The sequence below is a fragment of the Manis javanica genome, chromosome 4, assembly GCF_040802235.1.
Source record: "Manis javanica isolate MJ-LG chromosome 4, MJ_LKY, whole genome shotgun sequence".
In the NCBI taxonomy this organism is placed as follows: domain Eukaryota; kingdom Metazoa; phylum Chordata; class Mammalia; order Pholidota; family Manidae; genus Manis; species Manis javanica.
Window position 1 is genome coordinate 77540027 of NC_133159.1, and position 14678 is coordinate 77554704.

General features: G+C 41.3%; 1 protein-coding gene across 4 annotated transcripts in view; it reads right to left on the reverse strand.

Moving 5' to 3' along the window:
* Positions 1-14678, reverse strand: part of TGFBR3 (transforming growth factor beta receptor 3) — a 184828-nt gene that overhangs the window by 24189 nt on the left and 145961 nt on the right. For all 4 annotated transcript variants that reach the window (XM_073234265.1, XM_073234266.1, XM_036997991.2 and 1 more), the window contains 7 exons: positions 13319-13508; positions 11329-11645; positions 10756-10908; positions 8273-8413; positions 7953-8111; positions 3547-3846; positions 548-668 (listed from right to left, as the gene is read on the reverse strand). In XM_073234265.1, coding sequence (XP_073090366.1) covers positions 548-668; positions 3547-3846; positions 7953-8111; positions 8273-8413; positions 10756-10908; positions 11329-11645; positions 13319-13508 — 1381 coding nt within the window. The remainder of the gene's footprint in view (positions 1-547; positions 669-3546; positions 3847-7952; positions 8112-8272; positions 8414-10755; positions 10909-11328; positions 11646-13318; positions 13509-14678) is intronic.

Consider the following 14678-nt stretch of genomic DNA (forward strand, 5'->3'; position numbering starts at 1 on the left):
TGTCAAGCAACAAATGTGACTGCGTATAATCCTGAAACCTGAATTATAAAAATGCATTTAAAATGACAGTGGTTCTCAGCCTTCTGAGAACACTTCACATCTAAGATGGATGGTGTTTTCATAGACATTAACATCTATCCCCAAGGCATCCACAATCTTGACAAAGCACTGCAATTGCTGGTAGTCAGCATGACCATGGGCAGGTGGGCTGTTGACTGGACTGTGTGCAACTCTAACCCTTTCTTGCGTCCTCCTAGAAGCACGGTTGAATGCAAAGGAGAGAGACACTGGGACAGGGACAACTTTGATTCTAATCTACTATATCAAGAGGTAATCATGTATCACCAACATGTATCCTAACAACTCAGCTATACAGCAAGAGGAGAATCATCTACATAAGACTCTCAACAGAATTCTTTTCTAATGTTACTAACTGCCCTTAATTTATCTTCTGAATACAAACTGAACTTTGATTTACAGCACTGAAACTTCTTCACGAGCAGCCCTGGGGCTGCCATTCTCTGACTGAGCCTCCCCAGAGCCACACCTTTAGATGCTACTTCTTGATGGATCACAGCAAGAGGCTTGGTGAAGGTCTTCTTATTCTGCATCATGGCCCAAATCATCGAGGCATCTAGCGAGGTGCAGGCTTCATCAGGAGGCACACACTGCGGGGGAGCAGAGCACACAGTTGGGGGGTCACTTGAAAGGACCTTCACCAGTCAGCCTGCACAGTTGTTCTGTGCCCCTCATCAGATCGCTCGCAGCTGTTTACCACAGACACACAGGAGAGTTGGGTGTTTTCCAAAGAACGACCAATAATCTCAGAGATATAGTAGCAGGCCCAGTGTATTCTCAGCTGTACTTGAAGATGCAAATATCACCGGATGGCTTATGAATATTTTCTATTCCCCACATCTTCCCACAAAACAACTAGAGGTTTTAGTGTTATTTAGTCTGAAAAATAAAGAAACTATATGACAAATGTTGGCCCTTCACCAAGCGGGCTTCACATAAATGGTTCATGTTTGTGATTTGTGATTGTGGGAAACTTTGTGTACTGCATTACAAAAGTGACAGATTTTACATTTGTTGTCCAAAAAGATAATCATGTTGTCAAGTTTGTTTGGTTTTCTAATCCTGATAGAGGCTCGTGCAGAATGAAGCTTTCCAGGGTCATCTGCTTCCAGTGCTCCAAAATGGATTCCTGGGGAGTCGTGCCCAGGTGTGGGGGCCAAGAGACCAGCTGCTTCTAGCTATTTCAAGGACCCAATGTACAACTAGCATGCCCAAGCCCAGTGTATCTGTTTTTCAGAAGTATGATCATTCTCTAATACCTTTTTCTGTAAAATAGCTTTGGCCCCTTGTCTATGCTCATCAATAGATGAAGCTCTAATATGAATGACATCTACCCACTTTCATTGTAAGAAGAAATATATCAATCATTTTAAAAGTTTACAGCAAAGCTGACCCCAAAAGCTAATTAACTTCCAGCTCTTCCAATTGCAAAGAGCAAAGACTTTTTGGTTTTACTGTCACTGCTGCTCTGAGCAACATATACAACAACTCTGTTCTCAAAAAAAATACCCAACAGAGAAAAGTCTTGTAGAGGGAAACAATGGATTTTCTGTGAAGAGGCATCATTATTGAAATATTTGCATTTTAAGAACAGCCTTCTTACTTTGCTACTGGTTCTTCAATTAAGTAAGAGTATGAATGAATGAATGATTCTGCATCTAACTCACCGCCTAACCCTGGGCAAGACACGTAACCTCTGGCCTCAGCTGCATCAGCAAAGGGCAGGGTTGCACTCAACAATCTTCAAGAACTCTTCTGAAAAGATTCTTTGGCCCTGAGTATTGTCTCAGAAAGAGCTCAGAAATAACTAGAAATATGGCAATATTGATTATAAGCAGTAAATAGGAAGACAATGGTTAACAGTTCATCCTAAGCCGCTGCTTTATAAACGGTGGGCTCTTGTCATATCTGCTGTTTCATTTGCTCATCTACCCAGGAAGGAGGCCAGGTACTATTATTTCAGTTCTGTAGATGGGGACATGCAGGATCTGAGAGGGCAAAAGACTTGTCTAAAGTTCCTTCAGTAAGTAGCAGGCCTTCCCTCCCAGTCTTCATGCTCTTTCCACTGTATCTTGCCTTGGGTGTAATCAGTGACTTTAGGTTTAAGGTCATATCCCATGTCCCTAGGACTTAGAGCTCTCCTTAGAATGTTCTAGAAGGAAATAATAGGACTAATTTTCACAGATTAATGCACTGTGGACTTCTGCAGGCCACACTCAGAAAGAAAAATAGCCAAAACCATCAGTAAAGACCCCTGGTAACTGCCAGTCTCCCCTCCTAGAAGTTCTCCCCCGCCAGCAGAGAGCAGCTGCAGCCTGCAGCCAAGCAAGCGCTCGGTTTCCCCGTGGCTCTCTACCAAAGTCCACCAGCGGTCCTGGAAGGTGAAGGCCACTCAACTAAGGCATCAGTGTTTCCAAAAGCAACCTAATGAACAGTCCAAATCACCTCATATATTCATACTCCCTAATGATTTTGATCAGATTTGCTATATTTTCATATGTATTATAGTTTTCTTTGGTGTTATCAGAGAAATGAATGCCCAGGGGAATGTAATAGCACAGAGGATTCAGATCAACAGTAATCTATCTGATAATGATGATTTCCCCTTCTACTTCTACACCTCTCTCTTACATTGAGAGAATTCCATATACATACATTACTAATGATACAGCTCAATTATTCAAATTTTAGACATTGATTGATACACAAGTACAAAAGTATTAGAAGTTGGCTTACTCTATATAAGATATAGAATAAATGCACGTATGAAATTATACATAAATATAGCAGATCACAGCAACAAAACTATGGCAGAACACATCTTTCTTGCACAGGGCCAAACGAATGAGATATCATAATTAATCTTGCAGATCTCCTCTATAGTAGCCATTTCAGCAAGATCAAAGGGTTTTAATTTCTGTTGCGGCAACAGAATGTACTGGTTTGATACAGAGAGTGACATGAAGCAAACATGATGAACTGATATGAAACTGAGAAATTAAATATTTGTTAGTTTCCCTTAGAAGTCCTCCTGAGACAAGTCAACCTTATAATTCACACAGAGAAGGTCAAAAAACAATTGTAATACAAGTCTCAGCAGGTTCTGGAAAAATTAATCCTTACACTGAACTTGTCCTCTCGGCTCTCTGTACTTTTGGCACTGCACACTATCTGAATAGCAAAGATAAAGCCAGGCCTCTCCCTCAGTGGAAAACAGTCTTGATTTATCATTCGTAAGATACTATTAAATAGCATGCATGGAAAAAAAAATCATACCGTCAGGATTTCTTCTCTAAGACTCCATAAAACTCACAGTTCCCTACTATCACAGACTTTATTACTTCAGTTGGGCAGTTACCAAACCAAAAACCTCAACCTGCAATAACTTGTGATTAAAATTCTCCGGTAGGCCACTGCTTCACCTAAAAATGTCAAAATAACAGGACAAATGGATAAAGGCCCACTAACCTTAGGTAACTTCTGGGGGTCCTTTCCCTTCTTGGTACACAGTGTGAGTTCACACTGCAGAAAGAGCAGGGAGGTGTTGAAAACAGGCTTAAAAACAAAGCTGAATCTCTTCTTATCCACCTCGGCTTGCGGGACAGGAAAGTGTACTCTCCTGGGGTTGTAGAACTTCACTGATTCATCTTTAGGACAAATGTTCTCAATGATGGTGTAATCAGACATCCTATCAGGGTTTGAATACGGAGAGATAAAACATGTTTGGATGGCAAATCCCAATTCTTGGTCAGCCTTAGTCACAGACACCTACAAAAGAACAGAACAATCAATTCAGAAACCAGTTAGCATCTCACTTTTATTTTAGGCACAAGGGTAACATGACAATAAGGCCCTTCTGATGAGAGACATTGCTTTATTTTCATAACACACTTATATAGTCTTCTTTCTAGTTACAAAAATATACATTCATTGAAGAAGGAGATATTTCCCATTTAAACTTGAAATGGAGGGTGACAGTGAATTATTTAGTTCAAATGCCAGTCTGGAAGATTCCAATACAAGATGAGTAAGTCTCTTCAATCTTCCATAAATCCTCTGGGAGATAAAAATAAACCCACATCATGCACCTAAAGTGGATTTTCCAAAACAAATAAAACACGACAGGCAAAGCTTCTACTGCTATAATAATGCATCATATCTTTATAGTGTATCACTTGTAAGGCAAGCTCTTTTATAAAGATGGCTCAAAAAATGAAGTACAGAGGCAGAATCTACTTAACCTAGTCAGGGAGGGCTGAAACTTCTAAGCTGCAGCAAATCAGAGTGAGCCTACAGCACTGCAGCAAAGCTGCAGATTCAATCTTTAGTCCTGTTCACAGCAAGCAGGCAGAGCCGGTCTCTGGGGCTGGATGTCAGGGACGGAGCAATCTGGTGGCAATCATGGGCCTGGCAAAGTGTCCCAGCTGATCACAGGTCCAAACCCAGTCTTGCCAAGTACTCTCCCTCCACTCTTTAAGCCCCAAGGGTATTTTAAGGGAAATCTAATCTGGAAGGGTTTCCAACTCATTTACACTTCCCTCTTACAAAACATTTGTATGGGCTATGTCCAACTCTTGTTAAGGTTCTTTTCTTAAGAAACAGGAAATAGTGTTTGGCCAAGTGTAAACAGAATTCAAACCTCAACTATCTTGAAGTCAGCTAAAATCCCCCAGCCCAGACTGGATTCTCCATCTGGTGACATATGGATCACTGTGTGAAATGCCTCTCCCCTTCATGCCTCATTCCTTGACTAAACTTAAGATCAAAATAAACTAAAACACTTTAGAAATGAAGTTAGTCTGTAGCCATAAGCCAATAGCTCCAAAATCCTTTCATGGAGATATAAACACACTTTCCATTCTAAGATACCCAGGGGAATCCCCGGCATCAAATGGGGCTTTAAGGACATGACACTATTTTGAAAGCTCCCTATTGGTTAACTTACAACACACTTTAACAATGATCATGTCCTTTTATTCTGCCTTAAAGCTTAATCTCTCATTTTACTGTGTGTACCTGAGTAAAAGTAAAAAATAGAAAGCTTAATCCCTCAGAACAATCTTGTGAGATAAATATTTTCATCTCCATTTTATAAAAGGAGGAAAAAACTGGACACCCAGCAGATGACTCGTTCACAATGGTATCGAGCAAGCACTGGGTAAAACCAAGGCTTAAACCAAGGTTCTCTGACGTCAAGTTCATTTTCTCTTTTCTATTTCACAGTAGTCCAAAGGTCAACTCAACCAGGCCCAAGATGTGGCCTTGGGAGAACACTTGGTAAGAATCTTTCCAGGAAGTGGTGTTTGTAGTCTGTAAGTATTCACATTTTATTATTTGGGCAATATTTCATATATGATCTTGGAGAGATGGCAAGTTGCATATCTCCTAAGTAAAGAGTACCCTTTACACATGAACTCAGAACCCACAATGCAAAAACATGCGACACAACAAATCCAAGTCCCCTCTCCAATCACAGAGAAAGTGTGCAATAGCAGAAGATTGATACAAAAGTTCGTTGGGGGTAAGAAGTATCATCACTAAGTCTCTTACTCTAAAATGTACTGGAAATGAGTAGCAGAGGGTCTATGACTTTGGAGTGAAGCGAGCTCCAGGAAACTGTGTGCTCCACCACCTACACGCGAGGAACCCCGTGCCTGTTTCCTTCCCTGCATCAGGAGGGTGTTATGCCTACTTGATAGTTATTGGGAGGATGCGTGAAGTCAAAACCACATGCAAACAACACAGCTCCAGATAGTCGGTAAATACCAGCTATGGTTACTAGTACTATTCTAGATTCAAATTTGCAGGGTTATGAGCAGTTTTTTTTAAATTTCCCAAGACTAAAAGAAAAGCTGCCATTATGTCACCAGCTGTCACCCACAGCTGACCCAAGACCAGGTGGCAAACCTGGTAACGTCTTGGATTAAAGGAAGGGACTGTGGTCTAGGACTCCGGGAGTGGATGTGACAAGGACAGCTTGAGAAGAAACCTGGAAATAGTTCCTATGACCAAGCCAATGATTTAGCCGAAGCAAAAAATTTTCTCATCAACTGTGGAGTCCAAACTGAGAAACAGAGATAAGGCATGGCTGCTATTTTATTTAGCAAAATATTTAGGTTCTCTCTCATACTTGAGGTAGTTTAAAACAATTTTAAAATAAAGCTGCTTATAACCGTTCCCCCTCTCCAAATTCTCCTCAATGTACTTGATATTAAAATGGTAGCAAAAGGATTTGGTCCATTTCTTTTTCATCACCTGACAATGTCTTTGATGCAACTTAATTACAAAAAATTACAGATGATATGGTAAAAGGTATAAATGAGAAAACAGGAATTAAAAGAACAAAAAAAATGGTATTTTAAGTAAGGCAGTCCTGAGGGCAGCAGGGAGAAAACCAAACACCCAGGGGAGGGTAACAGGAGGAAGGCTGGCTACTGATTAGCACAAGGCTGCAAAGCTGTGAATGAAGCCAGGCACACATTTGGAAAAGAACAAACTGCAGTAGGGCAGAACCCCTAACACCCGAAGCACAACAGGGAGTCACTGACCACCTGCACGTGTGGGTTGTGCAGCCAGAAAAACTAGAAGATGATCTTGGATTAGAAGAGATCTATGATTAGCAACAGCATGCAGAAAGCAGTATATTTTCCCCAGTGGAGATGGAAAGTGTACCCAAAGAAAGAGAAGACCTCTCAGAACAGGGAATCAAAACAGAGAAGAGATCCAGGAAAATGTCTAGAGCCAGTGGGCTCTGTCCCAGAATCAGTACAAATGTGAGCTATTCATCTTTCTAAAATAGAAATATGTGCACTGAGGTCACTTTTAATATATGGAAGTATCCCATTTCAACCCTGTAAGCTTCTCACTCCCCCCACAGTGAAGGAGAACACCAGCTTGCAGCTTAGCACCAAAATCAGCTCATCGATGACTGTGTCCCTGTAAGACCAGCAGACATCCTGGGGCCATAAGAAAATTTCTCTTTCTCTAGAGAATCCAGTCTGTGAACCTGGATATTTGAACTGCTAAGAAATTACATTTTCTCCCCTTTCAAATGATCCTTTGAGGATACATGACAATAGCATCCAGTGTGGAAAGCAGTGTGGCTCTGGAGCCAACTGCAGGAGTATGAACTCTACTGGGTGCCACCTGTGTGACCTTAGACAAGTCTGGCCTCAGTTTCCTCATCCATAAGATGGGGATAGTAACAGTCCTGTTTCATAGGATTGCTTTGAAAATAAAATCACTGTAACACTATAACTGAGTTTGGCACAAAATAAATCTGCAATAAACGTTAGCTGTTGTTATTTCATTATTAACACCACCACTATCAATTATTTTTGCAGTCATTCCACAGACTTATGCTATGCACAACTATTACCGTGGTAAATAGGAAGCAGTTTTATGAGTTTCTAGATACATTTAGATAACGGTCTAGAAAAAAACAGTTTTCATGAGATATGGTGCACACAGATTTCGCTAAAGTGTGTATGCTTTAAAAGATAATATGTGAGATGGTCTGAAATATTCCATGGTTAACTCTGACACTGTAACTACTGAACTGCTGCTCCATAAACACAAAGGACAAAGCAAGGATAGGGCTTTATTAGAATTCACACTGCCAATATCTAAAAAAACATTCATCTATAAACCACTGTCTCCATTTAGTGTCATGTAGCAAATCTTTGAACTTTCCTGCTTTGCTCAGAAATCCACCTAGAAGTGTTTTCTGAGCCAAGCCCTCACCCAGAGCTGATCAAGGGCAGTGAGGAAGAACAGGAAGAGGCCTGCTCCAGGAAGCTGTAGCTCGTGCTCCAGGGAGCTACTACAACTTGGCACTAACCTAAAAGTTCACAGCTAACTTTCAGGTCTCTCACCTCAACATAAATGTGTCCGTTCTCTGCCACAGAGAAGACGCCCTGCGAGGGCACCAGAAAGAGGTCAGTGTTGTACAGCTCCATGTTGAAGGTGATGTTTCTATTGGGAGGGTCCGGGAAGCTACTGGGATTCCTCATCTGCCTCAGGCTGCAGTTAAACTGGAAAAGACCAAAGAGAAATAAATCACAGTCCAATCAAAGATGATGGCCCTGCAGCTTTATGAGCTTAGGCCTTTAAGACCCATTTTTTTCCCCTTACAGTTCCTAACTAAAGCCAACCCAAAAGATAACATTCTCCACACCTGCAAACAAATACTTACCACCACAATTTCAGGTCGGCTGAGGATGGAAGTATCTCCTTCATCTGTATCTCCTGGAAATCCATTATCACCCGACTCCAAGTCTTCATAACCATCTGGCCAACCACTACTATCCCCAGGGGATGGAACTTGTATCACAATCTAAAAGGCAAACAGCACAGTGTCAGAAAAACACCAAGTCACATGTGTTTGGGTCTATCTCACACAAACCCCCATGTAATGATTTGGATACAAACTGGAAATCTAACTTGAAAAAAAAACCGCTTTCTTAGGATTTCATCTTCAAAGAGATGAAAAATAAAGAGAAACCCAATGCACGTTCAAATTAAAACTTGAACTATGAAATGGGGCTTAGTGGGGCTGTCAGGAGGACCACCTATGCTGTAGGGAAGGGACTTCTTAGGGGGCTTCTCTTTGTACTGAAAATCGTAAGGAATACTAAGAGCTGGCTAATGTAAGGAGCTCTTGGTATTTGTATCCATTGAGATTTGTATAGTTTCACTTGAGTTAAAAGAAAGGTCCTAACGTTTATTCCTGAGCCATTCTCTTTTCATCTTTTCTATTGCAATCCTCTATCCTTTCTTCATTTTTTCTCTAGTATTTTCTGGATGGTGTCTAGATGCAGGAAAGAACATTCTAGATAGTTCTAGATAACATGAAAAAATTCACCCAAGGAAAGGATGATGATTCCATAAATAAAATCCTAATTTCTTTGCATATGTAGGGTAATCATGGTATTTTTAATGTGATTTTCACTTCACATGCTTATAGTATATGTCACAAAACAAAAATATACAGTATGTATGAAAATTACTAAAAATAATTATAACTGGAACAAACAGCGAAAACATTCTCTGAACTCAAAACAGCTAAGGCAAGTAGCTAGGATATTGCTTACTCTAGGTATCACAGTAACAATATTAACAACAATACTACTACTAATAAAATAGATATACACACATGTATATGAGAAGGAAGGAATTTAAGGGCTCATGATACACCTTTCTCTTCTGAAGCAAATGACCCTTAAATTTAACAGATACCACAGCCTCTTATTGGTGTTAATTTAGACACAAGTTTAAAATTCCAAAATCAAGTATATCAGTAATGTAACATTAACTATATCTGGGAAAAAATAAACTGGATAATTGAAAGAAAATTAGTGTTAGAATTGGCAGGAGGGTGCTCATCATAAAGGTCAAAGGTTAACAAATTATTCCAGTAACAAAGGGAGATTAGGCCAGCCTGGTGGTGGGGAAAGATTAGCGGATAAGAGGTCAGGAAGCTGGGTCCAGTCCTGGCTCTGCCATTAACTAGTTCCTCAAATCTAAGCAAGTCTCTTAGCCCCCTGGAGTTCACAATTTCCTCACCTCTAAAGTGAGGAAGTTGAAGGAATCATCTTAGGATTCTTTCCAGTTAAAACATTCTAAGATTGTCTGAGGAACAATAAACTTGGGCTCACGGGAGAGGTAGGTCGGTCCCACATGAGCCACACTGACGGGACACCTGATCATCAGTCTTTTCTGCGGCTGGGTCAAGCGCCGTCTACCGACCAGAAGTGGAACAGACATGAACACGCGGTTGCGCCCCACCCCACCCCATGCTAAACTGGACTAGGCGCTAAGAGCACAGATGCGCGCACTGCGTCAAAGCTGCACACAGGGATCTCTGGGCCTTATTTTTACCATCAAAAGTACAACCTGAGTGGCAAAATTAACATTATAAATTCTCTTAGATTTTATGTTTCAAATTCTTTTAATATGCACTGCCTTGTGTCTTTCTCTGCAAGAATAGGTTTAATTGGAAGAGAAAAGATTTAGATGAACTGACAAGAATGATTTCTGCAAAGGTAGGTTAGCTATTACAATGGATTATCACTGGGGTAATCTGTGAGATCTCCCTCTGGGTAACTTCAGAAGTAGATTTTCTTTAATTTAGGGTCTTTCCCAGAGGTGGAGAGAGACTTAATAATAATTTCTTGAAGGCCCTTATTGGATTTCCTCTTTTGCCTCTTTTGTTCATGAGGGAGGAAGAAGTCCTCCCCCTTCTGGAAAAGACTCAAATGAGGCCAGAGAGCACCGATCTTGTGAGTTGAATTGCACAGATGGGCCCTGGGCTTGAATTTTACCTGCATAAGGACCAGGTCATTTGGTCTTGCTTGTTGGCCAGAGAGAGGTCATAAGCACCTCCCCAGTGAACCCTTTGTCACCAGGAGATGGAAGGAGGTGTGGAAGAACTGACCACAAATGCCTCTCCCAGAGAAACGGAGCCTCCCAACTCCCACAGATTCATCAATAAAGCAAATAAGTAAAACAGAGTTCAGGGCCAAAGCACATCCTGTCTTGTTGGGACCTGACACTGGCTTTGTTCAAAGCTGGGGTATATGCCCCTCCTCATTTACACAGAAATTTTAAGACTGATTTTAAGGTAACACACAGCAAGGCTCTGGCAAAGGGCCAAGTTTCGTTCTGAAGAACACTCACGGAGTTATAGTAAACCACACCAACAGGGGCTGACCACCGGTGCCGCGTACCACAGCCGTGCAGGGGAGACTCCAGAATGAAGTGAGTGCCATTCATCTTGGCTTTGCAGGTAGGATCCAGCAAGGTGAGCTCTATCCCCGAATAGCTGTCAGCCTGAAACAACCACCACCGAGGAAATGAAAGGGGGCCCCCGGGGTAGTCTGCAGACACAGTGTGCACGTTTGGCCTGGGCTACCAAGGGGCATCTGTTGACAGCCTGTATGCCCTCCCACCCCCCTTACCTTTTCCCAGCCTACCACCTCTCAACAGCCCAAGGACTGTGTTTGTTGGCCTTGGAGCTCAATAGCAAAATATTGACACACAAGGATCTGGAACCTCCCCTTACTAAGAACAACAGGACCCGGGTGAGAATCACAGCCAAGAGGAAGTGAGCCCAACCAACTGAGAAAACAGTATCAAGTCTCCAGAGTTCAAAAGTGAAAGAGCTAGATGGAAAGAACGGATACATAGCGGGGTGAGGTGGGCAGAGAGGCAGGCTTCTCTTATCCCCTCTAAGAAACCAACCGCACTGACCTGCACGGAACCTTTCTCTACAGCCACCATCATCTTTTCACTGTCGCATTTGACTGACAGGGCGACCTCCCTGTTCCCCTGCGCCTCCTCAGGCTCCCTGAGACCAGGAAACAGCTGTATGCTGGGGATGGTAGGGTCCTTTGTCTGGGGGACCCCATCTGCTCCCCCTTCTTTCTGGACTCTCCTGGAGATACCAGGGAAAGGAAAGGGGAAACCTCCATTCCGGCCTGCCCCTCCCCGGATGGGTGGGTGGTCCAGGTCCAGAAGGATCTGTAGCTCAGGAGGGATGGTATGGACTTCTTCATCTCTCATCTCCTCTGCAGGTAACAGAGAAAGACAAAACACCATCAGTGTATGACACAGGCCACAGTCCTCATCCAGAGGTAAGAACCAGAGGCATTAGCACAGAATGGCACTTGTAAAATTACTTTTAATAAGCTCCATATCAAAGAGAGGAGGAGTCTGGAAGCTTAAATTCTCATCTTGGTGTTCTTTCTAACTAACTGTGTGGCTCTGGGCCATTGTCTTAATTCTCTGTGCCTCAGTTTTTCCCAAGTTTTAAATAAGACGGTGGATTAGATCAGTGGTTCTCAACTTTGGCTGTACACTAAAATCACTCTGGGAACTTTAAAAAAATCCCTATGCTCAGCCAACCAAATATCAGGCCCTCTGGAGTGGCATGTCATCATTAATTTTTAAAGCTCCCCGTATGATTCCAATGGATAGTCAAGGTTGAGAACCATTGGATTAGATGATTCCTAAGGCCCTACAAACTATAAAAATCTATGAGTCAATTAAGTTATGTGGGACAATATTATTCCACTCAATTGTCATTGACATACTTCCCTTAAATCTAAAGATTCTTTAGAATAGTTTCTCTGAAGATTTTCTAAAACAATATTGGTACTTTAAAACTATTTGCTACCTCCTTTTTGACTGCTAAATTCTAACAGGTATCTGGGCACCCTGGCCTTTTAGAAACTAGTCCTGAAGGAAAAGAGAAAAAGCTGTTTAGGCACACTTATTTCTTCAAACTCAGAGAATTCAATCAATACTCAGTGTTTTGTCATATTTTCAACAATTCAGAGAAAAAAAAATTCCCCCAGGCTTCTCTACATCCACTCTCCAAAGCCAACTGATGTATGACTGATACTTGCAGGATGCTCAGTGGGAGTTGGGAGCGAAGATTACCAGCAGACGTTAACTCTCCCTCAGTACAATCTTTTTGAAAAAGACCGCACAGCTGTATGGGTTCCAAAGAAGCCAGAACTCAGGAGAGTTTTTAATTTGTACTTTGATAAAACCTTCACAACAACCCTGTGAGGCAAGTCTACTGCTCCCCCATATCACTGAGGAGGAACAACCCGAGGCTCAGAGGTCAAGCAACTTCTGAATGGCCTGTACTCCTGACCTCCATCCTGATGGCACTGCTCTCAGTAGCAGGACCACGGGGTGAGGAACAGGTCTGGGGATCAGAAAACTTGGGATTTGAGTCTTTCTAACTCTAACTCTGAGTCAGAAAACCTCAAAAACTTTTAAGCTTCTGCTTTCTGCTCCATCAAACTTGGGTAATACTCATGCATAGAAAAAGACAGCACATGGATGGTCCCTGTGACTCTTTTCCTAGAAGACACAGCCTGACCTAGGATTTCCTGCAGTCCCAACCTTTGTGCATCTCAGCTGTAAGTGATTGTCAGGTGCCTCAGAGAAAGAGCCAGGCTAATCTATCCTTAATGTAATCACAGCGACGATGAACTCTAACAAAGTGGTCCACCATGCAATCACCTCTGTTACTGAAAAGTCTGTATTAAAGATAGTGTCTTTAAAATAATCTATCACAATACTAGATAACTTTAAGCTTTATAGTAAAAGGAGTCAAATGGATCATTCAAGTTTGCAAAACAGCACCACATAAGCTGAAATGAGTTCCTCATTGGAAAGCTTCATCTGGGTGGTATTTTTAATTAAAAAACAAAAAATACATACTTACCATTGTTTCCAAGCCGAAGATGAAATCTGTTAGCCACAGCAGCCACTGTGTATGATGTTACTGGACTATAGCCATTGTCCAAAGCCCACTGGACCAGACTCTCTTGGGTTGAAGGAATGTCATCTCTTTTTGATTTGGTCATTACCATGGATCTTTCACTCTCTTTCCCAAAGCCAACACTATTCGGAGCCTGAAAAGAGGACCAAAATTTCACTCAGGAGTCTAAAATTAAATGCGCTTTAAATAAGACTAAATATCTGAAACAAATAGATTGTATATTGTATATGAGAGAATTATTTATTATTTTGATCCCTGTTTTCCTTGAGCTAAGAACACTGATATGAAAATCTTTAACAGTAGATTAAGAGAAATCTATTCATGTTGTTTACTCATATCATTTAGGTTGTTTAAATGTTAGTAAAAATAACCCAACAACAGCTAAGTAGCTACACACTAAGTCTACCTGGTATGTTACTGCAGAGTTAATGTCTGCATTATTAATACACATATCAAATAGGTACACTAAAATTTCCCTTATTTTTATTTAAAATTATCCATAAAGTATGCAGATAAATGTTATATTGCAAACAAAAACAAAAACAAAAAAAACTGGCTTCTCTGTCCTATGCCCTAGATTTAAATGAAAGAAGGTACAACCTAGTCACATCAGTGTGGTGACTACCTCATCTTTGTAAGCTATTAAACTCTATATGGTAAAACAGCCAATGTTTCTATTTCATTTATCATTTATGGTCAATTTTGAAATCCTGCAATTGTATTTATTTGCCAAATCTATTAACTAAATATGCTTAGATTTTATGTTCTAAATACTAATTAATTTAGGTTACTATCCCTCTAACTACCCATATTTTATCCAGCAATACAAGTTAAGTCTTAAAATTGGCTTTCACTTTGTAATCAGTTACAAAATTAAAACTGAATGATAGAAATCTTTCTGGGCTAGTACATAAAAGGACTCTGAGTAATCAAGGCATGGAAGGGAAATTTCCCTGTCACCTGACCCCTGCAGCAGTGACCTTGTCAGATGGAAGGTCAGGTGGTGAGGGGGCTGACTGACGCAGAGGGGGCCCCAAAGGGAAGGCACCACATCTTCAACAACTGCTCCCACAGGGCTGGAAAGCCCTTCCAGTGTGCAGATTATGCCATTTTCATGCTGCATAAAAGTCACTTTAATTTCCATGCCCAATTATTTTCTCCTGTACACATGAGCATTCTTCCTAAATTCCCCATTTGTTTCCCATTCTGTTTGCCCCTAACATGACTAAATATTAATCCTTTCCCACTGTAAAACCATAGAAGATTCACAGGCTCTAAGGTCTCTCAGCCTCTTTGGTTGTGG